At 39.6% G+C, this 27,512-nt stretch overlaps 1 protein-coding gene across 1 annotated transcript in view; it reads left to right on the top strand.

Moving 5' to 3' along the window:
- EXOC2 (exocyst complex component 2) overlaps positions 1-27,023 on the top strand; it is a 204,913-nt gene extending 177,890 nt beyond the window's left edge. Inside the window, exons 24-28 of the mRNA XM_065398970.1 lie at positions 11,013-11,068; positions 17,621-17,743; positions 21,685-21,746; positions 22,779-22,838; positions 26,920-27,023. Of these exons, the coding sequence (XP_065255042.1) occupies positions 11,013-11,068; positions 17,621-17,743; positions 21,685-21,746; positions 22,779-22,838; positions 26,920-27,010 (392 nt within the window). The 3' untranslated portion in view covers positions 27,011-27,023. The remainder of the gene's footprint in view (positions 1-11,012; positions 11,069-17,620; positions 17,744-21,684; positions 21,747-22,778; positions 22,839-26,919) is intronic.
- Positions 27,024-27,512: the final 489 nt, after the last annotated feature.

Genomic DNA, 27,512 nt, shown 5'->3' with positions numbered 1-27,512 from the left:
TGGGAATGAGTTCTCTCTAAGACGGCGCAGGAAGTTCTGCTAAATAGTAGGAAGCCTTCAACTAAGTCTACTTACCTTGCTAAATGGAAGAGATTCTCCATTTCCTCCTTACAAAGAGGCATCCCCCAGCTCAAGCTCTGATTTTCCATATCTTGGATTATCTTTTATTTCTGAAACAACAAGGGTTAGCTCCTAGCCACCAAATGGACTCTGATGGAACTATCTCAGCTTTCCACCCTCCCGCGGATAACCTATTTTGTTTTTTGAAACCCTATGTCCATTCTAAAAGGTTTGCTCAAATTATATCCTCAGATCCTCAGCCCAGTTCCACAGTGGAGTTTAAATTTAGTTCTAGCAAAGCTGAGTTTCTCCCCCCCCCCCCCCCTCCAATGAGCTGCTAGTGACTGTTCTCTGTTATACTTGTCTATGAAAGTGGCCTTCTTGGTTACTATAACCTTGGCCAGGAGAGTAGGGGAGCGGCAACCTTCAGTATCAGAGCCTTCTTATACAATTTCCTCTAGGACCAAGGTTTTCCTTTGACCTCACCCAAAATTCCTGTCGAAAGTGCTTTCCGATTTTCACATTAATCAAGCAGTTTATTTGTTGACGTTTTTTTCCAAAGCCTCATTTGAGTAAAGGGGAAGAATTGCCCCACACTCTAGACATTAGAAGAGCTTTGGCTTTTTACCTGGATTGAACTAGGTCTTTCAGATCTTTTTCTCAGCTCTTCGATGCAGTTTCAGACAGAGTAAAGGGCCATCCAGAGGATCTCTTCGTGGATTTCTAGCTGAGTTTGTGCTACCAATTGGGTGATATTGCACTTCCAGTAAAATGGTGGCTCGCTCATCCAGGTTGCAGGCAAACTTCTGTAGCCTTTCTGGCTCATGTAACCATATCTGGTGTTTGTAGGGTAGCAAATTGGTTGTCAGTCCATATGTTTGCCTCTCACTATGTCATCTCTCATCAATCTAAACACGATGCCAGATTTGGACAGGTGGTCCTTCAATCCCTGTTCAAGTAGACTCCACGCCCACCTCCAGTTCAAACTGCCTGGGAATGGAATGGACCTATAGTGGAATGGACATGTGCAATCACCGAAGAAGAAAAAACGCTTATCTATCTTTCTGTAACTGTTCTTCAAGATGTGCTGCACATGTCCATTCCCTGACCCGCTTTCCTTCCCCTCTATTGGAGTCTTTCCAGAAGGAACTGAGGGGTTGGGGGCGGGGGGGAAAGCATGGTCCTTTATACCACTCGTGCAGTGGTGCAAGGCACCAGAGGGTGCTCACACTACCCCGACAGTTATTGCTGAGGGGGGAAATTTCTAGCAACTGTGCACAGGATGCACACACATCTACAGCAGAATGTATGTGTGCATTCAATAAATTACGAAAAGGTAGGTAATTTTTTTTCCCTAAGGTCCTTCTCTACTGCTTCTCTTTCTTCTCTACCTTCCTTCCTAAAGTTTTAACATTACATCAGCCTTCATCACTAGTATGGTTTACTACCTGTGAGCAAAACTATTTAAGGATGCCACCCACTTTTTCTTAAAACTTTTTCACCTTAATCCCTTCTTTACTCACACCACTTGACCCACAGCATATGATCTGACTGGCTCACTTGGCAAGAGAGAACGAAAACGAGAGTTAAAACTCCTAATTGTGCCAATACTATACATCATTTCTAAAGCAACTCAAATCTTAAAACATTTAAAATATGTTAAATCTAGGCTGAGTTAAAAAAAATTCCTGTATGCTCCTGCTGTCCTAGCTGAATTCAAAGTTCTTTGAGCTTTGAGTTTTCTAGGCTGTGGAAGAGGTTAAAATGTTTGATGGTCACATCCTCTTTCTGTATCAGTTTACTCTTGAATATCTTTGAACACTTGAAGAACTAGCTTGCTGCATGCAGATAGAGAAAATGTCCTGACGAGTTCATATATACTCTGTGTGTTCAGGTGCATGCAGATTTTTGTTGCTTTCTTTTAAAATGTGTTAAACTTGCACATACAAATGTATAAAAGTCTCAACATTTTCATGTTTATTTGATCACTTTAAAACTTTGCACAACTTGTATACACATATACATTCCACACAAATTCTGCCTTTCAGCAGTTTTTTGTGGAAGACTTACACTAGCTGAATACTTTTGGAAAACCCAACTCTCAGAACCCAATTGATTTTATATGCAATATTGTGTGCATTTTATGGTTGTTTTTGGAGGATTCAGTGGTATAGTTCTAGTACAGCTAAACCTGTATACCCAAGTGCAGTACATTTGGTAGGATAATACTGTATCTGACTCTCTCCTGAACTACTCTCCATTGAGTGTGACTGCAAGCTTAGTTTCTGTTACTTCTCAGAACCACAAATCTTTCCCTTCTGTTTTTCACATAGTTCGTACAAGTCATTGCAAAAGCTTTACATTCTTTGCTAAACTTTCTTCTAAAAAGTGAACTTTCTGGGGGTTTTTGTTTGCCACAAACTAAACTATTTAAGACATAACATGGAAAATTGTATTTAACAGATAATAGATTGTCTTCCCAAATGTTTCATCAGTACGAAACTGCTGTGGTTGGCCCCAAATGGGAAGATGTTGGTTTTTTTTTAAGTTTCTATCAGCCAAAGTATGGTTGAAACTGCCTACATGTCTGTTTAAATCTTCCCAACCAGCTTTTCTCTGCATGTCTTTAGAACATTATCAGGAATGTGTGTTTTTTATTACGTAATTGTACCAATAATTGCTCGTGGCAGCTAGGATTCTGGCAAGACAGATTTTGCAGCTTAAAGGCACTGGGAGTGGAATATACAGTATTTGTACAATAGGGTTTATTTGGTTATTCTTTAACACCTTTTATTCAGAAGCTGTGGAAAAGTATTGTGTTATCATAGAGTCATAGGACTGGAAGGGATCTTGAGACGTCATCTAGTCCAGTCCCCTGCCTCATGGCTGGACTAATTATTATCTAGACCATTTCTGACAGGTGTTTTTCTAACCTGCTCTTAAAAATCTTCAATGATGGAGATTCCACAACCTCCTTAGGCAATTTATTTCAGTGCTTAACCACCCTGACAGTTAGGAAGTTTTTCCTAATGTTCAACCTAAATCCCTTGCTGCAATTTAAGCCCATTGCTTCTCATTCTATTCTCAGAGGTTAAGAAAAACAATTTTTCTCCCTCTTCCTTGTAACAGCCTTTTACGTACTTGAAAACTGTTATCATGTCCCCTCTCAGTCGTCTCTTTTCCAGATAAACAAACCCGATTTTTTCAATCTTCCCTCATAAGTCATGTTTTCTAGACCTTTAATCATTTTTGTTGCTCTTCTCTGGACTTTCTCCAATTTGTCCACATCCTTCCTGAAATGTGATGCCCAGAACTGGACACAATACTCCAATTGAGGCCTAATCAGCGCAGAGTAGAGTGGAAGAATTACTTCTCATGTCTTGCTTACAACACTCCTGCAAATACATCCCAGAATAATGTTCACTTTTTTTGCAACAGTGTTACACTGTTGACTCATCATTTAGTTTGTGGTCCAGTATGACCCCCAGTACTCCTTCCTAGGCAGTTGTTTCCCATTTTGTATGTGTGCAACTGATTGTGCCTTCCTAAGTGGAGTACTTTGCATTTGTCCTTATTGAATTTCATCCTATTTACTTCAGACCATTTCTCCAGTTTGTCCAGATTATTTTGAATTTTTATCCTACCCTCCAAAGCACTTGCAACCCCTCCTAGCTTGGTATAGTCCACAAACTTTATACGTTTTCTCTCTATGCCATTATCTAAATCATTGATGAAGATATTGAACAGAACCAGACCCAGAACCGATCCCTGCGGGACCCCACTCGTTACATCCTTCCAGCATGACTGTGAAACCACTGATAATTACTCTCTGGGAACGGTTTTCCAACCAGTTTTGCACCCACCTTATAGTAGCTCCATCTAGGTTGCATTTCCCTAGTTTGTTGATGAGAAGATCATGTGAGACAGTATCAAAAGCTTTACCAAAGTCAAGATATACCACGTCTACCGCTTCTTCCCCTCCCCCCCCCCCCCCCCCATCCACAAGGCTTGTTACCCTGTCAAAGAAAGCTATCAGGTTGGTTTGACATGATTTGTTCTTGACGAATCCATGCTGACTGTTACTTATCACCTTATTATCTTCTAGATGTTTGCAAATTGATTGCTTCACTATTTGCTCCATTATATTTCCGGGTACAGAAGTTAAACTGACTGGTTTGTAATTCCCTGGGTTGTCCTTATTTCCCTTTTTATAGATGGGCACTATATTTGCCCTTTTCCAGTCTAATGGAATCTCTCGCGTCTTCCATGACTTTTCAAAGATAATCACTAATGGCTCAGATATCTCCTCAGTCAGCTCCTTGAGTATTCTAGGATGCATTTCATCAGGCCCTGGCAACTTGAAGACATCTAATTTGTCTAAGTAATTTTTAACTTGTTCCTTCCCTATTTTAGCCTCTTCTGATCCTATCTCATTTTCCACTGGTATTCACTATGTTAGACGTCCAATTGCCACCAACCTTCTTTTTTTTTTTTTTTTTTAGATCATTGAAGATCTCCTAGATAGGCCAGGGTGGTCTCTTGCCATACTTCCTATCTTTCCTACACAGTGGGATAGTTTGCTCTTTTGCCCTTAATAATGTCTCTTTGAAAAACTGCCAACCGTCTTCAATTGTTTTTCCCCTTAGACTTGCTTCCCATAGGAAGTTATGTCTCAATACTCTAAATAAGAACTGTTTTAAATTTAAGAATGTTGTTACATTTCACTTGATTGGCCTAATAGTTACAACCTATGGTTATACAGTACATATGCTTTAGTGCTATATAATAGGATTGGCAGCCATGGTATCCCAAAACTATAATTGTGTGGGCTGCGGGCATGGAGAAACCTGAACAAAAATACATTATACATAGAAATTTTACTTTCTGAACAGAATTTTCTAACAAATTTACAGTTGGATGATGTTGCTCATATTTTTAATCAATTATAGTAAAAAAAACCTAATGCTTTGCTTCCATGAAGGTGCTCATTAAAAGCTGCAGGGATATAAAAACTATTACTCTAATTTTTTAATTTTTTTATTTATTTATTTTTGTTCAAAATATACTGTAGCTGTTCATTATGCCTGCAGGTCCTGATTTGTTTGGTTTTGTGTATCCACATGGAAAAATAAAAATCCTTCTTGAAATAGAAGAAAAGGAGCGCCCCCTTTACATTAGTAACTGCTCATGCTCTGTGTATGGTTGGAAATTGACTCATTGATGACAGTGGTTGTCACAACAAGTCTCCTTGAACAACTATTGAAAACGGTCTTTACTAGTGTAAGAGGTGCAAAACTGTTTGTCATCTTTCCATAAGAGCTTTGAAAATTTTCAGTACTGGTTTAGGGGGACCAGTTGCTAACAATATTTGTCAAGCACCATGTCATTTCCCTAGTTTGTACTGAGATCACGTAACTCAACTGTGCCTACCTATCCTGTATATTTTCTTCTTAACTTTGTCTTTGCTTAATGCAGCCTGTTCTTCTGAATAATGCAATGTATAATTTAATTCAGAAATACTTTATGAAAAAGAAATACATTTTTGACCCAAGTCTTTATGGTGTGATGGGACCTAAATCCCAGTGCTTTGATGCGGCTCGTATTCGTTCTTCATCTTTTTCCATATCACTGGTAGCTATTATTACACTGCTGTACAGCCAAAATGCTTCTGAAATAAATGTAATCAAACTTTACTAATTCTGGGTCACTGAGAACGAAAATGATGCTTAAAATTGTTGATTGGCTCTAGTTTTCAAGATATGCTATTGGGTCAGTATATACGACCCTTGACTTGGGAATGGCGGAGGATAAGTGAGTTATAAAGGGAAGGGATCTCAATTTAAACCAGAAATGACTAAAATACATCTTTGACTGGATCTATGAATAAATCTATGACTGGGTTTGGACAGTACTTGCTTTTTAGGCAAAACAATGAATGATGCAATCTGAAGCTGGTATTGCATCATACATGATATGAATTGCATCATGTTATTCCTAGAAGTCATGGATGATGCAATCATAACGAAGCTTACATCACTCTGCTGAACAAATTGCCCTATATCAGCTCTAGAAATCATACAGTGTCATGCTCTCTTATTTGTCAGTGTTTGATTTTGCAAAGGGACACATTTCTGTTTAGCCAAAGTGAGCAGAGATGCCTCGTACTTGTGTGAGCAGTGCAGATAACTTCTGCTATGTTTGTGGTGAAGTGACTTTTGCATCACAAAAGCGCAGTATAACCACTATGGTTAAGAAAGCCTATCACCTTTATTTTGGCTGCAAAATTGAAGATCAGGACAAGAGGTGGGCCCCACACATATGCCGCAACACTTGTGCAACAAATCTTCGCCAGTGGTTAAACATGGCTTTAAACACAAAAAGGAAATCTATGCCTTTTGCAGTGCCAATGATTTGGAGAGAGCCAACAGATCATACCAGCAATTGTTACTTCTGCATGGTGCCTCCAGTTGGGAAAGGTGTGTCAAAGAAGAAAAAGTGGACTGTGCATTATCCAAACATTCCATCAGCTATACGCCCAGTACCCCACGGAGAAGGACTACCGGTTCCTGATGCACCAGAATCATTCTCACTTGAGTCAGATGAGGAAGAGGATGAAACTCCTGGTCCTGAACCATCAATGTCACAGGACCCACATTTTCTCCCATCCTCCTCCTCTGAACCACACCTCATAACACAAGGTGAACTGAATGACCTTGTCAGGGATTTGGAACTACCCAAGAGTAAGGCAGAGCTGTTGGGCTCCAGACTACAGCAGTGGAATCTCCTGGCAGGTGATGTTAGGGTTTCCATGTTCCGTGACCGTCAAAAGGATCTTGTCCCATTCTTCTTCATGGAAGGTGATCTTGTAGTCTGCAACAACATCAATGGTGTGATGGCAGCCCTCAACATCGTTCACGATCCAGATGAGTGGAGACTGTTCATTGATTCATCGAAGACAAGTCTTAAAGCTGTTTTACTGCATAATGGCAATGTTTTGCCATCAATTCCAGTTGGTCATGCAGTCCATATGAAGGAAACCTATGACAACATGCAACAACTTTTGAGGTGCATAAACTATGACCAACATCAGTGGCAGCTCTGTGGCGATTTGAAGGTTGTTGCTCTCTTGCTTGGTCTGCAGACTGGATACACAAAGTACTGCTGTTTTCTCTGCAAATGGGATAGTCGTGCAAGAGATTCCCACTACATCAAGAAAGATTGGCCACTCCGACAGTCATTGGAGCCTGGGAGGAAAAGTGTTCAGCATCCACCACTTGTTGAATCAAGGAAGATTTTGTTACCACCCTTACACATCAAGCTGGGTCTGATGAAGAACTTTGTCAAGGCCATTGACAAAACACAAGCAGCTTTCAAGTACCTCCGTGGAAAATTTCCAAGGTTAAGTGAAGCTAAGATAAAGGAAGGTGTCTTTGATGGTCCTCAGATTCGTGAACTTCTTCGAGATGATGCATTTGACCATGCACTGCGTGGCAAGGAAAAGACGGCATGGAAAGCCTTCCAGTTAGTGGCAATAAATTTTCTCGGAAACAACAAGGCAGACAACTACAGGTTGTTGGTGGAAAGCCTCCTCAAGGCATACAAAAGCCTTGGTTGCAACATGTCACTAAAGATACATTTTTTGCACTCTCATCTAGATTTTTTTCCACCGAACTGCGGAGCAGTGAGCGACGAGCATGGCGAGCGATTTCACCAGGACATTGCAACAATGGAGAAACGCTATCAGGGCAAATGGAGCCCATCAATGCTTGCAGACTATTGCTGGACAGTGACAAGAGATGCTCCATTTAATGAATACAAGAGACAAGCCAAGAAGCGCCGAGTAGACACTGAATAGGACTAAACTATGTACATAATAGTTTTTTGCCTTTTGTTTCATAATAAATTTTATTTATATAACCCTTTTGCTGATTTTTAAAGTGTTACATAAACAGGACAGGTGAAATATTATCGTGTAAAGCAACCATAAACACATGAAAAGACCTAGGTTTACAATTTATGATTAAAACTCTACTATCTACACAATATACATAGACATAAAATGTAAAAACTTAAATATCTTAGAAACAGTAGCCAATCAGTTGTTTTAATTGTCATATTTGAATTCAGCACATCAAAATACATAATAAATAGCACATTTTATCTCTGAAGCAGACGACTTCTCAAAAATTGTAGACCAGTGTTATCAGTGACAACATCTATTGTAAAAATGTGTCTGCCTCTTTATTTGCTAGTGGGTTTCCTAAGGCAGAACTGATGTGGTATGCTAAATCATCAGACTATATTTGATGGTATGTGATTGCGTTGTCCTCTTCTGGATTTAAGCCCTCAGAGGATTTAAGCCCTAAGAAAGGAAAGTAGGGGATGAGAAGGGAAAGGAAGATGAAGAGGGAAAGAGGCGAAGGGAATATGGCACAATCTCACATCAGCCTGTGAACTTTTGACAGGGTACAGATAGTGCTGTGTAATATCCCCACTTTGGTTTACTAATTACAAGGAACATATTATTTCAGCCAGTTTCACAAATCATAAAAACTTTTTGTATTGCAGGGTTTTCCCCGCTCCACCTTGTAATAAAGAGCAAAAATGGAGAGGGCTTGATAAAATTCTGAAAATTTGGAAACCTTTAATGCACTACAGTTTTTGTTTTGTTTTTTTCCTATTTGTTTAGTTTAAATGAAAAACTTTTCAGGGAAGAGAATGTGTGGAGGTATGAATAAAAGCCTGATGGCACTTCTACCTAATAGAGCTTATGAGAAGACCTTTGTTTCTAGGCACATCATTAGATCGAAGTATACTTCTGTCCTAAATATGACTATGTAAAAATGGAATCTTCTTCCTGAACAGATCTGCTCCCTGTCTGTATTCTGAATCCTGTCTACTGACTTTAGTGACATAAATAGATTGTTATATCTTTTTATTCCTGTTAATCTTTCAGAACCAACAAACAAAGAGTGATTGTTCTTTCCAGTGCCCAGTTAACATAATTGTCTCCTAAGTTTTGATTATAGAGGTTATCGATTACCTTATACTGGTGCAAATGCATTAAGAGCGATGGTATTGCACACGTGTGATTCAAAGCATAATTTGAAGACTGTGGAGTTATACAGATGTGACCAAAGGTCATAATTAAGGGTACAGTTTAGTCAGGGGTATTTTTAGTAAAAGTCATGGACAGGTCACGGACCATAAAAATACATCTGACTGAGGGCTAGTCTACACTGGCAATGCTAAAGCTTTAACGTGCCTTGTATGGTCACTCTAAAAAAACCACCTCCACGAGGGGCGTAGCTCCCAGCGCTCGTGCACTGTCTACACTGGCGCTTTACAGAGTTGCAACTTGCTGCACTCGGGGGTGTTTTTTCACACCCCTGAGTGAGAAAGTTGCAGCGCTGTTAATTGCCAGTGTAGACAAGCCCTAAATCTTAACTGGGGAGCCGCTGCTCTGGGGTGAGCCCCAGGAGGCCATTGCTTCTTCTCTTAATCTTCCAACCGTCCTGTATCTGCCTCCTCTCAGCCTTTCAGCTCAGTCCAGCTGTGAATAATGGAGAAAATTTATAGATTTGTAAATATACACAAAATACATGTTTAATAATAAGCTGTGAGTGATAAGGATTACAGGGGTGAGTGCCAGAGGGACTCTGGGTGTGTTTGAACTAGCTTTGATGGGAAGGAAAGAGTGCAGCCTGATTTTTAAATCTCAAGCTGGATTTGCAAGTAAAATAAACACACAAATATATTTTATAAACTGAGTACACTTGAAATGACAGTTGAGACACAATGCACTTTGTTTCCCTCAATGTCATTTTTAGAGTCACTTTTCAAAGTAGAACTGTGCTATAATGACTGAGGTAGCTGAAGAAAGATGGAGTAAATGAGACAAACTGATTACAAGTGTATCTTTGATGTAACTTTTATAATAGCAATATTAATATCCATTGTAACTCACAATCTGTAGAGCCTCAATATTCTCCAAGATTCTGATCTCAGTTACATTTGGAGTATGTACAAAGAAGTTGGTGTGGGCTCAATGTACTCTGGATTTATGCTAGTGTAACGAGATCAGAATCTGGCCGGTCATGTACATCTACCCCTTCTCTCTCTCTACTGCTTTTGTGCTTTCAATGATTCTGCTTGCCTGTATGTTGCAAATTAACTACCCTTAAACAAAAAATAGTCCCTATGTTGCCATTGCTTGCAAAGCAAGATACACAAAGAACCAGATTTGTTCTGATACTCTAGATTTACTGAACAAATATTTTATATGCTACTGTAAAAGTTTTGTTAGAAAATAAACTGCTTGCTTGAACTCTTTTCCCCAAAGAAACTTCTCCTATATAAGCATAACATCTGCTACAAATTGTTATGAGTAATATCTTCTAAAACCACTTCCATAGAAACAAGAATTCTTATTTCCATTTATGATAATATTTCACAATCAAAGAAGCTGCAAAAGAAATAGGAATGAGATCTTCTGGTTGCAAGCTATGTAATCCTGTTGTCTACGTTCGCTTCTTAAAACATCACTTGCCTGTTATACATGTAATATACTATATTGTATGTGTATCAACAGGACCTTTAGATTAAGGGGTTTTTCTATTTTTTTAATATTGGATCTGTGGTAAACTGAAAGGTTATCAGAGTCAGGCTGTCACACAGAAGAAGAAGAATACTGAAACAGGAACCTACTGGCTTCTTTAACCTTTTGCTGTAAGGAAATGTGCCTTTCTCCATTTGATTTTGAAAAAGGAAATAGATTGTGGTGGTGTGGCTGTGGAACTTTCTCTTTCTGCCTCTATCATTGCAAATGTGTTAGTTAAAGAAATGAAAAGAAAAAGGCTACTATTAAACAGTAGAATTGAACAGTAGAATATCTTAGCTCTGTCAAGATAACACAGTGAAAGTGATTGACTGCCCTTTTTGTTTTGTTTTAGGTGTCAGAAACTATTTGAAAGAAGCATTAGTGAATATCATCGCTGTGCATGCAGAGGTGAGGTAACTTTAGATTATTCACATTATTACAAGCGTCAAACAAAATAAGTTGTCTGACTTCATTGGAAATGAGCACTCTGAAAATCAGGCCACTTTTATTTACGTGTTTAAATACAGATTTTATTAAAGAGGTGGGGGTGGTTAAAAATTGTATAAACTTCCATCAGTAACACCATATATCAAATTGTAGGGCTTGTTTACCCTGAAAGAGAATCCAGAATAAAGTAGCGTGTGAATTTAAAGTGGATTAACTATTCCTGATTAATTCTAGGTGTAGACACTCTTATTCCGGAATAAGAGTGCCTTATTCTGAATTAGTATGGATTAAATTTGGTTTACCTATGTGAACAGTTAGTACGCAGCAAACTGGGAAGTAAGTCTACTTTGTGCTATCCTGCTGCTATCCTAACTGTCTGTGTGGATCCTGCTGTCATGCCCAAAAAGTTCCCTAGTGCACTTTAATCTACTCCTGTTTCAAAACAGGGTAGGTCAAAGCACACTAAGGGTATGTCTACACTACGAAATTAGGTCGATTTAATAGAAGTCGGTTTTTTAGAAATCGATTTGATACAGTCAATTGTGTGTGTCCCCACTAAGCGCATTAAGTCGGCGGTGTGCGTCCACAGTACCGAGGCTAGCGTCGACTTTCGGAGCGTTGCACTGTGGTAGCTATTCCACAGTTCCCGCAGTCTCCGCCGCCCATTGGAATTCTGGGTTGAGCTCCCAATGCCTGATGGGGCAAAAACATTGTCGCAGGTGGTCCTGGGTACATGTTGTCAGGCCCCTCCCTCCCTCTGTGAAAGCAACGGCAAAAAATCGTTTCTCGCCTTTTTTCCTGGGTTACCCATGCAGACGACATACCACAGCAAGCATTGAGCCCACTCAGCTCACTGTCACCATATGTCTCCTGGGTGCTGCTGGCAGACGCGGTACTGCAGTGCTACACAGCAGCATTGCCTTGCCTTGCCTTGCCTTGCCTTGCGGACGGCAGATGGTAGAATACAACTGCTAGCCGTCATCGTCGTCCCTCGGTTAGGTTGGTCGGGGGCGCCTGGGCAGACATGGGTGCTCCTGGCCGGCCTCGGTGAGGTCGGTCGGGGGCGCCTGGACAAAAATGGGAATGACTCCAGGTCATTCTCTTCTTTAAGTTTTGTCTAATGGAGATTCAGTCCTGCCTGGAATATCATGCCAGCTGGAGGCTTCTGCCTCAGGCTGCTCTCCCAGTCGGCAGCACCGCGCGGTCGCACCTACCCCAGCCTACCCCTTGCTCCCATGGCTCATGAAGCCTGGACAGTAGAAAGGAGCAGTTCAACTATAGGGTGAGCAAGTGCATAATGGTGGTAGAATGTGCCTTTGGACATTTAAAAGCGTGCTGGCACAGTTTACGGACTCAGTTAGACCTCAGCGAAACCAATATTCCCATCGTTATTACTGCATGCTGTGTGCTCCACAATATCTGTGAGAGTAAGGGGGAGACATTTATGGCGGGGTGGGAGGTTGAGGCAAATCGCCTGGCCACTGATTACACACAGTCATACACCAGGGCAGTTAGAAGAGCACAACAGGGTGCGCTGTACATCAGAGAAGCTTTGAAAACCAGTTTCATGACTGGCCAGGCTACAGTGTGAAAGTTCTGTTTGTTTCTCCTTGATGAAAACGTGCCCCCTTGGTTCACCCTACTTCCCTGTAAGCCAACCGCCCTCCCCTCCCCCCCTTTGATCTTCGCTTGCAGAGGCAATAAAGTCATCGTTGTTTCAAATTGATGCATTCTTTATTAATTCGTCACACAAATGAGGGGATAACTGCCAAGGTAGCCCGGGAGGGGTGGGAGAGGAGGGAAGTACAGGGGTGGGGTAGTTGTAGGGGCACCCCCTAGAATGGCATGCAGCTCATCATAGAAGCGGCATGTCTGGGGCTCGGACCCGGAGCGGCCATTTGCCTCTCTGGTTCTTTGGTAGGCTTCTCGCATTTCTGCGGCAGGTCCCTGTTATAACCTCTGTCCTTCATGCCTTTGGAGATTTTTTTCAAATATTCTGGCATTTCGTCTTTTGGAACGGAGTTCAGATAGCACGGATTCGTCTCCCCATACAGCGATCAGATCCAGTACCTCCCATTTGGTCCATGCTGGAGCTCTTTTGCAATTCTGGGACTCCATGGTCACCTGTGCTGATCAGCTCGCTATGCTGGCCAAACAGGAAATGAAATTCAAAAGTTTGCGGGGCTTTTCCTGTCTACCTGGCCAGTGCATCTGAGTTGAGAGTGCTGTCCAGAGCGGTCACAATGGAGCACTGTGGGATAGCTCCCGGAGGCCAATACCATTGAATTGCATCCACACTATCCCAAATTCGACCCAGCAGGGTCGATTTCAGCGCTAATCCCCTCGTCGGGGAGGAGTACAGAAATCGATTTTAAGAGCCCTTTAAGTCGACAAAAATGGCTTCGTCGTGTGGACGGGTGCAGGGTTAAATCGATCTAACACTACTAAATTCGACCTAAACTCGTAGTGTAGATCAGGGCTAAGAGTAAATAAGAGTGCCTTATTCCAAATTAGTATGGTTTAAACTAATTTAAAATAAGGTACTCTTGTTCTGGAATAAGTATCCACATGTGGAGTTAATCAGGGGTAGCTGTTTTGGAATAACTCCCTCTGGAGACAAATCCTTGGTGTGTGCTTTTTATTTTCTTTCAACAATCTGAAAAAGAGGAAAGTCAAAGTATAAAACTCAATTCTTCTCTTTCCGTGTATGTTTTAAAAAAATACAGTGCTCTTTCTATGAACTGAGTTAGTTTGTGCTTCAAGAGATGGGAGTGTGGGGGAAGTGTTGAACATGTGCTGCTTGAGCGGGAAAACATACATCATGTTGCATGGAAATTCATCAAGCACAAATAGAAAATCTGGAGTGGATGCATAGTATATATTTGCCTGCATGACCCCATTTTGAGACTTTCTGTTTCCTGTGACCCAGACAACAACAAAGCAACGTAACAACCAAGGAATCCAAAGAATTTTAGTTAGTGCTCTCTTATGTGAGCACATGGACTTGTGTGTTGCAACACAGCTTCTCTAAATCCGGCCATGTAGTAGAAATTGCATATCTAATCTAATTGTGACATTAGGGGCAGATCGATACTGAGACTTGATGGACACAAATGTGCTGAATCCAGCTTCATACAAATATGTGCTCATGAATGGCACCATCAGTTTCAATGCATGTGTTGAGAGTGCAGGATATTCATTCTTGACGGTGAACCCAGAACTCTGGGAGAGAAAATTGGGCATATGTTACTCCCAAGAATCAATCGCAGGAAATTTCGATGAGCTGTTCAATTTCAGCTGCTGGCAAATCCATGGCATGAGGCTTGCAAACAGGTTTCACACCCAGTCATACTTTATAAGTACAAGGTCAGGGAAAAAGGATGCAAACCATTACTCCATCTGGCTGAGATGCTCAGTCATCACGTGTCTGGGAGGCCAAATAATTTCATTATCAGCCAATAACTTACAGCACAGAGACAGCAATTTACAATGATTCTTTATCGAGTACTAACAGGATACTTACGGTGGCATAAAAGAAGATATGGGCCCTGTCTTAAGGAGCTTACAAGCCACTGCAGCTTCCCATCTCAGAAAAAGCTAGCACAGACTCCTACTGACTCAAGCAGAGAGGATGCTCTTGTGGTAAAACTGCTGCCCATAGATAAGTATCTTCTGGATTCAAATCTCCCTCCCCTGGATGCTGGCACAGCCAGATGGTGCAAATGGTTAAATGGCATCCATACAACCACCTCCGTACAGCCAACGTGTCTGGACCTGCTCCACAAATACTGTCTCAGGAAGCTGCTGTTTTACAAAATGATGATCTCTGCATAGAGTGACCTCACACACACCATAGGTGTAAGGTCGCACTTTGTAGAGGTCACCATTTTGTAGATCAAAATAGCGGTCTCCTGGTGTGGCACCTGTGGAGCAAGTCCGGACGTGTTTGGGGGCAGACAGCGTCAGATTGTGAACCGAATCTGACCTGTTGGACCCACAACCCCATCTGCTGAGGGCACTACCCCAGTTTGGGAACCGCGGATATGTAGCATCTGGACTCCCAAAATGGGCCATGGCTTGCAACAGAGAGGAGGAGTGTATGTTAAAAAAGTAAGCGTGAAATACTGATGAAAATTGAAATAATTATTTGCAGAGCTGCACACTTCCAGATGCATACCTAAGTGTAAATAGACTATTGCAGGAATTTTCTACAGTACTTAAGCTATAGCACCTGTTCTAAATAATCCCATCCCTCGCCATCACAAAAAGTATTTTCTCATTAATATTACCAAAACCATTCTTTCACATAGCACAAATAACACTGTTCAGTCTTTAGACCCTCTTTACTTGCTTAAAATTGGCTTTTGAGTATTTTAGACTCCTTTTAATATTTTCTTTAATTAGAGAGACTAATGCTAATTGAAATATTTTCATGGCTTTTGGAATTCCAATTAAAACAGATTTTTGTTTTGATGCAGGTATTTACCTTCAGTGTATGTAGCACAAATACTGCAGCATTGTGCCAGTACTTAAGAATGAAGGAGTTAACATAACTATAAACCACAGTGAAAATGATTAGTCTGTTTTCATTTTCCAGGATGAGTAAATTACATGAAAGGAACAAACAAAATAAGTTAGATTTTTCTTTTAAATTCAGTTAAAATAATCTAAATTGTTTTTAATAAACACAAGTAAGGACATTTTTAAAATGATTTTTAACTTGGCTGTGTCCTTTTAAGTAGGTATAATTATTAAAGTCCTGATTCAGCCAGGGAGTTAAGCATATGACTACCTTAAAAAAGTTTGTTGTCTCATTAACTTCATTTGGACTACTTGTGCTTAAAATTAGGGTACATGCATAAATACCCTATTGAATTGGATGCTAGTTGATTTTCCCGTGTTAAGTTTTGCCGCATGAATTTCTATGTGTGAAATGACATTTTCGCAAGTACTTGCTGAAGTATGTGAATTTGATCACTGGTGTGAAATTTTACAATTTCCACAAGAGTAACACTGTTTTCTGCTGAAATTTTGCCAATCTGGCTCAGTCTTAGATTTTGCTAGCAACACTGCTGATTTTTGTAGTTTAAACAACAATAGTTAACCATCAACTGTGCAATAAGCAGGTTCCGAGGTGAAAAAAATTGTTCCTTTAACTAAAAAGTCAAATTTGAACTGAAACCAAAATAAGTATAGTTTTTGCAAAAATGTGGTGATTTACTATGGCTGAGAATTTTTTTCCTGAGTTCTAACAAGTAATGTTGAGAATGGCCATTGTGGGAACAAATAGTTTCCTCTTAGTAGAAGGCTTTGACCGTTTTCTTGGTATGCTTGTGTTGTATTGCTCAGCAACACCTGCATGAAATGGCTTTTTCCCATTTTGCTTTTACCATTTTTCTCTGTATGTGACCAAAATTGTTGGCTTTTGTGGGTCAAAGCAGTTAAAAGCAAGATGATTATTTGAACTCGTAGGTGAGTGACTGATAGCCAGCATATGTGTGGTCAGCATGCCGTGGCTGTAGTGCAAATCTGTTATGTTACTGTTTGTCTAGTCTGTGAAATCCATGACACATCACTCTCACATATATCGTGAAAAATCGGGTATGGTTCCTAAATTCATATTTGAGTTTTACTCATCCACATACTGGTGTTTCTCTAAATATTTTCCACTGATTATGCATTTCTATAAAGCAGTTTTTCATTGTCAAGTCAGACACGCTCCTAACTTTCGCATAAAGCAAAGGTCCTATAGTAAAAGTGTGACCCAATCATTTGTTGTTGATTGTTTGTTTTTTTAAGAAATCTGAATAAATGAATAATGAAATTTCTAGCCAAAATCATCATCTTTCCCCATGACTCTGATCACATCACTTCCTCCTCAAATCACCATCCCTTTTTCTTTCCCCTCTCTTTTCCACATGTAATCCACACTGCTCCTCATTTTCATCGTCAAGGCTTAACACAACTCAATCTCATTTCCTCTTACCCACCTCTTGCCCCGTGTTCTGCCCAATTTTCTCTCCTAATTATCTGAGACATTATCCCTCTTCCAGTGCACTAACAGTCTCTTACTGTCTTTAAATCTCTCCTTAAAACTGACTATTTTGCCAAGCTTCAGAACTCTGACACTGTTTGATCTCATTTTGGCGCCTGACTATCTTTTTGTTTTATTACTCTATTATTTTGTAAGCTTCTTAGGAGGTGGATCTTGTATTATTATTAAATTGAATTATGGCAGCAACTATGGACCCTAATTGGGAATCCAGGCACCGTTGGTCTCAGTGTTATACAAGCAAGTAATAAAAAAGACAGTCCAAGAGAGTTTTCAGTCTAGGTTTATGACAAGCCATAACAGGTGGAACAAACTGGCTGAGCAGTGGGAAGAAGATAAGGTGCTTCTGGGAAAAGCAACGAAACATGCAATCAAGGTTAACTCTTTGCATGTCCATACTAAGATGCAATATAAATATTAATACAGATACCCAATTCATAGCTCTGATTTAAAACCTGCAGGTATTCACCATCTCTAAGGAATTAGTGCCTCGAGTACTGTCAAGGATTGTGGAATCTGTTGCTGAAGAACTAAGTCGACTGATGCAGTGTGTGTCATCGTTCAGTAAAAATGGAGCTTTACAGGTAGATAAAGACTCTGAGTTTCTATTTCTGAGTTGAGAAAATTGGAAATACTGTAGCTAGAGAGTGAGAGAGAGAGAGATTCCCCATTGTTATTGGACTGTAGCGTAATAGCCTGTTTGTACTCAAATGCAACAAACAGCTGTTGTAGAAGTTATATTTTTACCCATTATTTTACAGCAGCTGATTAAATATTTTTATTGTGTTCTTATTTTTGTCCTCAAAGATTTTGGTTTTAATAATGTTTTTAATTGTATTTTATAGCTTGTTTTTAAATCTGTTGGTATTAGTGTGGAAAGGTCAGTGTAGTGATGTGTCATAGTGGTATATTATTCCACTGTTTGGAGAGAGAATAAAAACATTTCCTGTATTGTACGACTCCAGAGGAAGGCATAGCTGCAAAATATCTGCAAAATGACATCACTATGGAAACACTTGCAAAAATTACCATTAAAAGAAGGTCTTAAAGATCCATTTATCAAAAGTCTTGCCATTCCCATTTCAGATTAGATGAACCAGTACTAACAACAATGAGCAAATGAACTGTGACCAGAGTATTTTAAATAAACAGAGGTGGGTGGGAATGTGTGCTGGCCCATTCAGAGAATCATAGAATATCAGGGTTGGAAGGGACCTCAGGAGGTCATCTAGTCCAACCCCCTGCTCAAAGCAGGACCAATCCCCGGACAGATTTTTGCCCCAAATCCCTAAATGGCCCCTTCAAGGATTGAATTCACAACCCTGGGTTTAGCAGGCCAATGCTCAAACCACTGAGCTATTCCCCCCCTTGTTTCTAACAATTTATTTTGAGTGCTTTTCTTGTGAAATTAAGATTCCCAATGAGGTTCAAGGAAGGGTAAGTTCTTAGGGTTTTGTAAATAACTATAACCCTGGTGCGTCATTAGCAAAATATTTATAGAAGACATGGTTTAATCACATTCTTCATAGAATCAGATCCAATAGTTCTTACTCAGACAAACCTCTTAAGTCAATGCTTTTGAATCTTTTGACTGAGGAATACCTATCAGCTATATATGGTCTGTGAATTGTTTGTAGTCCAGTCAATTGTGCATCTTAAAATATCTTCATATTCGGGTTTTACTTCTATTCTTCCATGTCTTGTATTTAAAAAGCATGTTTAGCTTTTAAAACCCATTCTTAATAATGCAGATAAAAGGAATAGAAATCTGCAGCCAACACCCATCTTACTGTTCTTTCAGATTTATTTTTGAATTCTAAAGCAACTGAAAATCTAAACGAAAATGGGTTTATTTTTAAAAATATATTACACTCTTAGTAATGAAGATACAATGTAGAGTATTATCAACTTAACCTTTAAAGAGGAGGTCCATAGACTAGTTATGCTTTTTAGTTAGCAATTAAACTTAATTGGAGCAGAAGACTCCATAGCCTAGTGAAATTACAAGGGTGGAATTAACTAGTGTATATTTAAAATGTAATTACATGTAAATGTATTAAATACAAATGTGACAAGGAGAGAAGGAAATATTTGAGACCGAAATGTGATCTGATGTAATCCACAGTGGTCTGATACAAAGGAGCTTTGTGTTCCATATTGGCATACATGAGCATTCTGGTAGTTTACCTACCATTAATTGTGCATATTTTCCAAACGGGATTTTGGAGGGATGAGGAGTTTACTCACAATAGTTGTATAATGTTATTAAATGCAAAGTCTCAGGACTACATTCAAATATTTGGTTTTTGTTTTTAAATCAAGCTTATGATTTTTTTAAACAAATGACCTATACTGTGTGGCAGGGTCTTTCAGATTGTGGCAGTGCCTGATTTGAACTCATACCATGGAAGTGGTGGCACTTTACCAATCCGTGGGTAAAACAGATATTTTAACACTGCCCTGCTCACTTCTGATTGCTCCATTAGTTTGAACTAGTTCTAGAGAAGTCTAAAGAAAAAAGAAAGCTCCCTTTGACTCAACAGGCACTTTCTCTGACATACAGCCTCTCTAGGACTTGCAGGAACTACCAGCTGCCATTTCATATTCTCTCCAGCAGTCTTGGCATCTGGTGTGGGGAAATGTAAATATTAAATCCCACCATATTATAAACCTTATGTACAGTTTTGATTTTAAATATATTTGTAATACTTTCCAAGTACTGTTAGTAGAATAGCATTTGAAGGAGAATTCATGTGGGAAGGACTTCTTGTCACAGCCGGGTAAAGTTGGTAAATAAAGGCTCTACACAATTAATTTTTGAGTTGAATAAGTAGCCCACCTTTTATTGAACTCACTCCCTGAACCCATAACTGAAAGAATTGTCTCTCCCAGCAGAAAAATTTGTCAGTTGTGGTCCCTTTCTATCATTCTGGCCATAATCAACCCTCACTATTGATAGACTGATTGTACCAAAACCAGTAGGATATGGACCAGACCAAACTGCTCAATAATACCCATTCTCTGTGGAAAGAACTGAGCTTTGACAAGAGATGCCTCAATCTGTATTTAACAGCCATTCCCCTAATCCAGCCACCCCCTACATATCCAGGCTTCACTCACTCCCCAGCCTTGTGCTTGACGTTCGGCATAAACTATGGCTTCTGATAATGTGCCACTACCACAGTGGGCTTTTGCCTCTTAAAACTGAAACAAAACTACACAACTTAGTGTTACATTAAAACCCAAGAACTCAACATTTTATTGGTGGCAGAACCAGGGTCTAAAAGCGCCTAAGGCACCCAGCTCTCAAAAATCCTAACCCATTCATCCTGAAAGAACCTACAAGATGTTCAAGGAAGTTGAGAAGGCCCATCTTTGCTTGCCATTTTCCTACAAGAGAAACCTTTCTCCTTAACATAAAATTGGTGGTCAGCTAAATCCTAATGCTTGCCAGGAAGTCCTGCACCCTTAACGCACAAATCTATGCTGGCTGCCTATCTAGCAGGGGAAAATAAAAACTCTGTATGTATGATATATGTATAAAATATTCCCAAACAAAAGCCTTCATTACAGTTGAAAATAAATATGTATGTTAGAGTTTAAAAAGCTTAATTAGAAAGTTGACGTGGTTATATTAACTTTGGTTAAGTTTGGATCAGTCTCTGCATTTCATGATTGGATCCACCAGAATCTCTGTAATGGGCTGAACAAAAGCTGATTGTGAATTATGGTGAAGTTTGTGGCTCTAATCCATTTCTAGAAAGAAATGTGTAAATGGGATTTTTTTTAAGTATTGATCAAATTCATGGTGTTACCATCTTCACATAAAATCCATGATGGAAATGATTTCAATGAGAGCAAAGAAAATCTCTTAAACCCTGATTGATTCACTTTTACCTCGGAAATGTACCCAAACTTCATTTTCCATCGTAGCCTGCTTAGCTGGAAATTGACACACAGGTACATTGCTGAGGCAAAATCCCCAAGCCTGTATACTCAGCGAAGTGACAGATGAGAGAAGTGGAGCAGAACCATCTACTTCCTCATCTGAAGAAGAAAATTCAGCAGCAAAACCCAGATTAAAATGTGTATTAACCGATTTTTGTTCTCTTGTGTTTTCTTCCTCTCTGGCCAAGCTGTGCTGTAAGGTGCTAGTCTTGCCCTGTAGAAAGCAATAGCTAAACGTAGAAAAGCATGGAAAAAGCAGAAAAAGAGCACCAGAGTTCATGCTTTGGTACTGTTACTGGGAGACCGCTCTTTGTTTGGAGACAACTACATAGTGATTGGATAAACAATTTGACTTCAATTTCACAAATCTGTAATAGTTCCTGTAGCACTTCCTAACTGACATGGCAGAGTGGTAACCAGAAATACAGGAAACAAGTTATTGAAGTTAAGGCTGCTTAAAGTTGCAGTGTGCAGTAATATTTTACTTCTGAAAACAGGCGAGAGGCTTTGTGACATATATGTTTAATTAACCAAAGAATGTTTTAAATTTGTAACAATGGTTACATTCTGTCTCTAGGCAAGGCTTGAAATCTGTGCATTGAGAGATGCTGTGGCCGTATACCTAACACCAGAAAGCAAGTAAGATGCTAAGTAGATTGTGCTCTTGATTTAAAATGAAATGCCTGATAAATATGAAAAAAACACTACATATAGTTTAAATATTTGTTGAAAGAAATTTTATTTCAAATTAATTTCAAACAATGAATACTCTGTTATTAAACTCATCTCTGATAATGGGAAGTATTGTTACTTTTATTATCAGATTTTGAGCAGTATCTTTTCATCTAATTTGGGGAGTATTGCTTCCCCACTCTCCAAGTGTCTGGCAGAGATAGGGATCTGGATGAAAACAATTTGGCATAAACACAGATTGGATAAGATGAAAATGCTGCTTGTTGCAATCAAAACAAAGTCATTCACAGTCTCTGGGTCTCATTAGGCTCCTCCTGGTTCCTGGACTCCCCACTAGAAGTAATGGCCAGAAATACCTTTGTTCATCTTCTGTTGGCCAAAATGTACCCTTCCGACTTGAATGCAGATTTTGACACTGTTACCTACAGCTCTGTCAACTTAGCACTTGACTACTGTAACACCCTCTATGTAGGACTCTTGGAATGCCAGTCAGCTGTTCAGCTAGTATAGAATGGAATGGCCTGTCTCTTAAGTACAGCAAGCCAGTGAGAGCATATACATCTGTACTTTGTACTCTTCATTTTATTCCTGTTCACTTCTGGGTGGAATTCAGATTGTTAACTATTGTCTATAGCACCATAAATGACTAAGACCAGTTATTTTGGAGACTGCCTCTTCCTCTATGGCCCCTCACAGCGACTGTGTTCAGCATGAATATTTTTGCTGTCAGTCTCCAGGGTTTATCTGGTATCAGGTATTTTCAGTGGCTGTGGAATTTCCTCAGGCTAGAAGTCTACCTTAGCCTATGGCTGGCTATGTTCAAATTATACATAAGCCTGAGGTGTTGAGTTGATAATGTGTTAATTTAGCTCAGTCAAAACATTTCATAAATTGAAGTGTGTATTCATGGAGATACAGAGGGAGGCTGTGAGAGAGAGCTATTATACCTGGGAAAAATTAAATATGTTTGCATTACAGCTCAAGTTTTAAGCAAGCTTTGGAAGCCCTGCCACAACTCTTAAGTGGAGCAGACAAAAAGTAAGTGTACTTGTACTTCCTTTAACATTTATAATACCACTCGCAAGAGCACTGGTTTTTTAGTGCAGTAGCAAGATAGTGGTGCTGAAGAATAAGTTATGGCATTTAACTTTTGTGAGTCACAGAATGGCAGCCCTGATTCAGTGTGGCACATTAGACCTAAATTTTACAGTAGAAACTTTGGCTTTATGTGACACTGCTCTGTTCCCTAGTCCAGTCTAATCAATACAGTATCATTTTTGAATTACAGTCAATTATAGCTTTTCATGCTAATTTTCAAGTTTCAGTGTGCTGCATTGTCTTATTCTATTGAATACCAATAACTGCATTGGAGAAATAGCCAGGGAGGAAAACTGAAGGTTTTGACAGTTGGTGTTTTGGGGAACTTGGAAGACAGTTTTGTTTGGTTTTGTAATCCAAAGGCTTTAAATAAGAGGGGAATGTAGCACTCCTTTAAATTCAAAAGAAGAGGAAATTTAATTCCTCTTTCCCAATCCAAGCAGGCCCTTGACAAAGGCATTCTGCCATGCTACATCTAAACCAGTATCTATACAGTGGCGGATAAGCACATTAGCTTGATGTTAGGACTAAAATCAGAAATAGTGCCAACATTTAAATTGTCATAATTAACTTTCAGAGTTAACACCCATTGTGGTGAATGGACAGATTCATGTCTCCAAACCTATTGTTTCAGGCTGTCAGCAAATTCAAGCAAATGTTGCTGTGTTCATTTCCACTGTTTTTTCACAACTGAAGGGCTAGAAACTTCATTTTTTTCCTAAATGAAAGCTTAGATTCTGGAATATAATTAAAAACTAATAACTTTTTTAAAATAGCCACTTATACCATCATCTAATTGTATTATACAAGGGCCCTTGATACTGGCCCAGAAGGATTCAGATCTGAAGATGATGGCCACTGTGACCCCAGTCTAGCAAAGAATTTAAGTATGCACTTAGACTAAAGCATGTTAGTAATGCCATGTGATAAATGGGCCTACTCACACATTTAAGGTGAAGTATGTTGTTAGTGCTTCGCTGGTTTGGGGCCAGAGTGCTCAGCACTTTACAATGTTGAGCCCATAATGAATGTATTTACACACACAATCACACGCACACATGTCTCAGAAAAACAAACTTGGTATTGGTTTGTGTTCTGTCTATGAAACTGAAAGCAAAGGTGTGGGTGAAACATTTGCACGGATTCCATTCAGACATCACCCTAGTTCAATATTCTGTAGACACAAGCAAAGTATGCTTGCACAGCTACAACATTTGTGAACCCTGCCTCCCTGCAATGGGCCTCCATCCATTTATCCAACAATTACTCCTTGCTCCTGCCAGCCACAAGCCTCAAGACCTCTCCCCACCTTTAAGAGCTCTACAGGAGGGTCTGAAGATAAAAAAGGAGCCTCTTTTGGGGGAAGGAAGGTTCCCCTTTGCAATTGGAGTTCATCGAAATTAAACTTTCAGACAAACCCATAGGACTTGGTATGTTTCCAACCACTGTGCGCTGAACTACAGAGGGCGGTTCACAAACAAAGCACTGTACAGTTTTTACAGCTCTACCTCCACCCAGAGGGCAGCTCTGAGGCCCAGAGAGTTAAGGATGTGTTCTATACCTTAAATTATTTTCTCAGGTATGTTACCACTACATCTGTAAACTCCCCCACACCATTCATGACAAAATTAAAAATAATTATGTTAAACGTATTTTTTATGGAATGATTTAGAGCTGCTGGTGTTACCAATAACATGCTCCATGTAATATTGAAATATAGCCTGCGTGTGAATGATGGATGTCCTCAGTAGCCTTTCCCAGAGGGGCTGTTGGGGAAGTGGGTATTAATTTGTGCTTTCACTCGCTGATCGTAGGAAAGACACACACCTGTTAATTTTACAGCACACAACGTATTATTTGTTTTTTGAAGGAAATGATTGACATCTGCTTAAAGGAAGCCTTCAATGGATTTTATAAAATTGTGTGGGCTGCCCTTTCTTGCTTCTTTTGATGTAGACCTAAAATTTTGGGGGGGTTCCCCTCCCCCAAAAACACTTAATTTTACCTTAGAAATATGAATTCTGATTTTCTCTGGTTTTGCTGGAGGAATTTCTTGTCAATCTGAGATGTTCAGTGTGACCTAATTAAAGCGATGGGAGCATTGAATCTTTAACAAAGACACCCTGTCACAAATACTCCATATGCGTTGTAGCTGAAGAGGAAAGACGGTCTGTGGTTAAGGCACTCGACTATTGTTCAGGAGATCTGGTTTCGATTCCCAGCTCTACCACAGACTTCCTGTGTGACTTGGGACAAGGCACTTAACCTCTCTGTGGCTCAGTTCCGTATCTGTAAAATGGGGGTGATGGTACTTCCTTTCTCCCATCCTTTGTCTAGTGTTAGATTGTAAATTCTTTGATGCAGGAACTGTCTCTTATTATATGTATGTACGGTGCCTAGTGCAGTGAGACCCCCAGTCTCATCTGAGGCCTCTAGCCATGCCTGTGACACAAATCATTACCTTGAGTTCAATAGGTGCTAACATAAACAATAAAGCGTTTTAAATAGCCTGATGGAAAATCTCGTTACCTTGCATTTGCTCAGCTTTCAATCTCTTGACTTTTTTTTTGTGTTGCCATTTCACTAGTTCTCCAGGCACCATAGTCTCTTCCTAAGTAGCAAACCAGGCTTTTACCCCCCCAAAAAAAAACTTCAGACCACATTATTTTGTGCTGCTACTCTGAAACCTGACATTATTTTGTGTGTGTTTGTGTTTTCAGGGTGGTAGGCACTGTACAGACACAGAGAAAGAAACATTTTCTGTCCAAAAGAGTTTATAGTCTAAATAGACCTAGACCATAAGGAGGGGGAAAAAGGTGGGAGGCTGGGACAAACAAGCCTACTTTTTCTTTTGCAGGTTACCTCTTTAATGAAAATTTATTTTTGAAGATAGCATTTATATGAAGGCAAAAGCATACAACTTGATAATACCTCTGAAGCTATGTTCTTCCATGAGCACATAATTTTTACTGTCCCCTTATGCAGCAGGTTAAATATAACATGTGCTTGCTGTACATCTAAACATCAGCTATATATGGATTGTGGATCAAAGTGCCAGCATTTGATCTGATTTAAGTTGACCATGTATTTGAGAACACAGAAATAACTGCTAACGCTTTAAGTAGGGTTTTCCTTTATCATCCTATTCAGCCACATGAAAACAGGCTCCTTGTGATGCATTCTAAAAGAACAAGCTTGTGGGACTATAAGAAAAAGTGGCAAGTTAACACAATCTGGTCCTAACATTCCCGATGCTCCGCTACTGATTCCCTGAAAGCTGCTGCTTCCAGTATGTGTCTGTTGGTGTCACTGCAGTGGAATTTGTCATTTTCCTGCTATATTGTGAGAAATTACACCTCTACCTCGATATAACGCTGTCCTCGGAGCCAAAAAATCTTACCGCGTTATAGGTGAAACCGCGTTATATCGAACTTGCTTTGATCCACCGGAGTGCGCAGCCCCGCCCCCCCGGAGCGCTGCTTTACCGCGTTATATCCGAATTCGTGTTATATCGGGTCACGTTATATCGGGGTAGAAGTGTATAAGAATTTTCATACTAAAACGAATCAGAAGTCTCTGTGTTCAAGTATCTGGTCTCTAACAGTGGTTTATACAGGATCTGTTACCAAAGGATGTAAAACTACTTCAGAGCACCCAGTTGTCTGACATGATACTGTGGGAGGGTAAGAAAGTATTAGAGGAACTTGAACGCAAAAGAATAAGATTTTCCTTGCATTACCCACAATAAGTAGATTTTTTTTTAAAAAAGATAAAAAATAGGTGTGCATCTACAGTACCTGCTTTTGTAGTAGTGCATGTTTGTTCCTGGTATGCTATACTGGAGAAACTGAACTATTTAATGTATACAAAAATATTACTGACTTAATGTGTCCAAGTTCAGAGAGCTTGGGATATATGCTACATTAATTACCTTCTAAATAAATGGGTAAACCTAACTTGCAACACCCCAAATCTGTAAACTCCAAACTGCCAAAGTTATACAATGTTTTCTTTTTTACAGGTTATTAGAAGAGCTACTAAACAAATTTAAAAGTAGTATGCACCTGCAGCTCACCTGCTTTCAAGCTTCTTCAGCAATGATGAAAACATAGACGACAGCAAAATACAAGCATCCCACAAAAGAACACAGATAAACATACTCCCATTACTCCCGTCCTTTTTCATTTCCTTTGAACACTTGGCAGAATACTTTCTCATTGGAGTGGTGTTTCAGTTTACTGGCAAGCAATGGTGTGATTCATGTGGTGTAGCCTTCAAAGTAAGAAAGATTATTAGAAATGTCACTGTAAAAAAAAAATTATCTATTGTTTTTCATCGTATCAAGGCGGTTAGACGAACTTTGCTCTAATATCCTCTTCACAGCTGTATGTTTATAGAGAAATCTTCATTTGTGTGCTGCAAAGTATATTTCATTTGTTAGAAATATATTTGGAACATGGGGCATGTTAGACATTTCTGAATATCTGTGTGTACCAGTTTGAAACTCCCTGGATGCACAGGAATGCTGATGAGAACAGATTTGTATATTGGCATGTTGTATAAACTATCCAGATGCATACTACAAATGTTACTAACTGCAGATGGCTCTAATAC

Source organism: Emys orbicularis, chromosome 2 (assembly GCF_028017835.1).
Source record: "Emys orbicularis isolate rEmyOrb1 chromosome 2, rEmyOrb1.hap1, whole genome shotgun sequence".
Lineage (NCBI taxonomy): Eukaryota > Metazoa > Chordata > Testudines > Emydidae > Emys > Emys orbicularis.
Note: the sequence above shows the minus strand (reverse complement) of the source record. Positions and strands in the feature narration are given on the sequence as shown.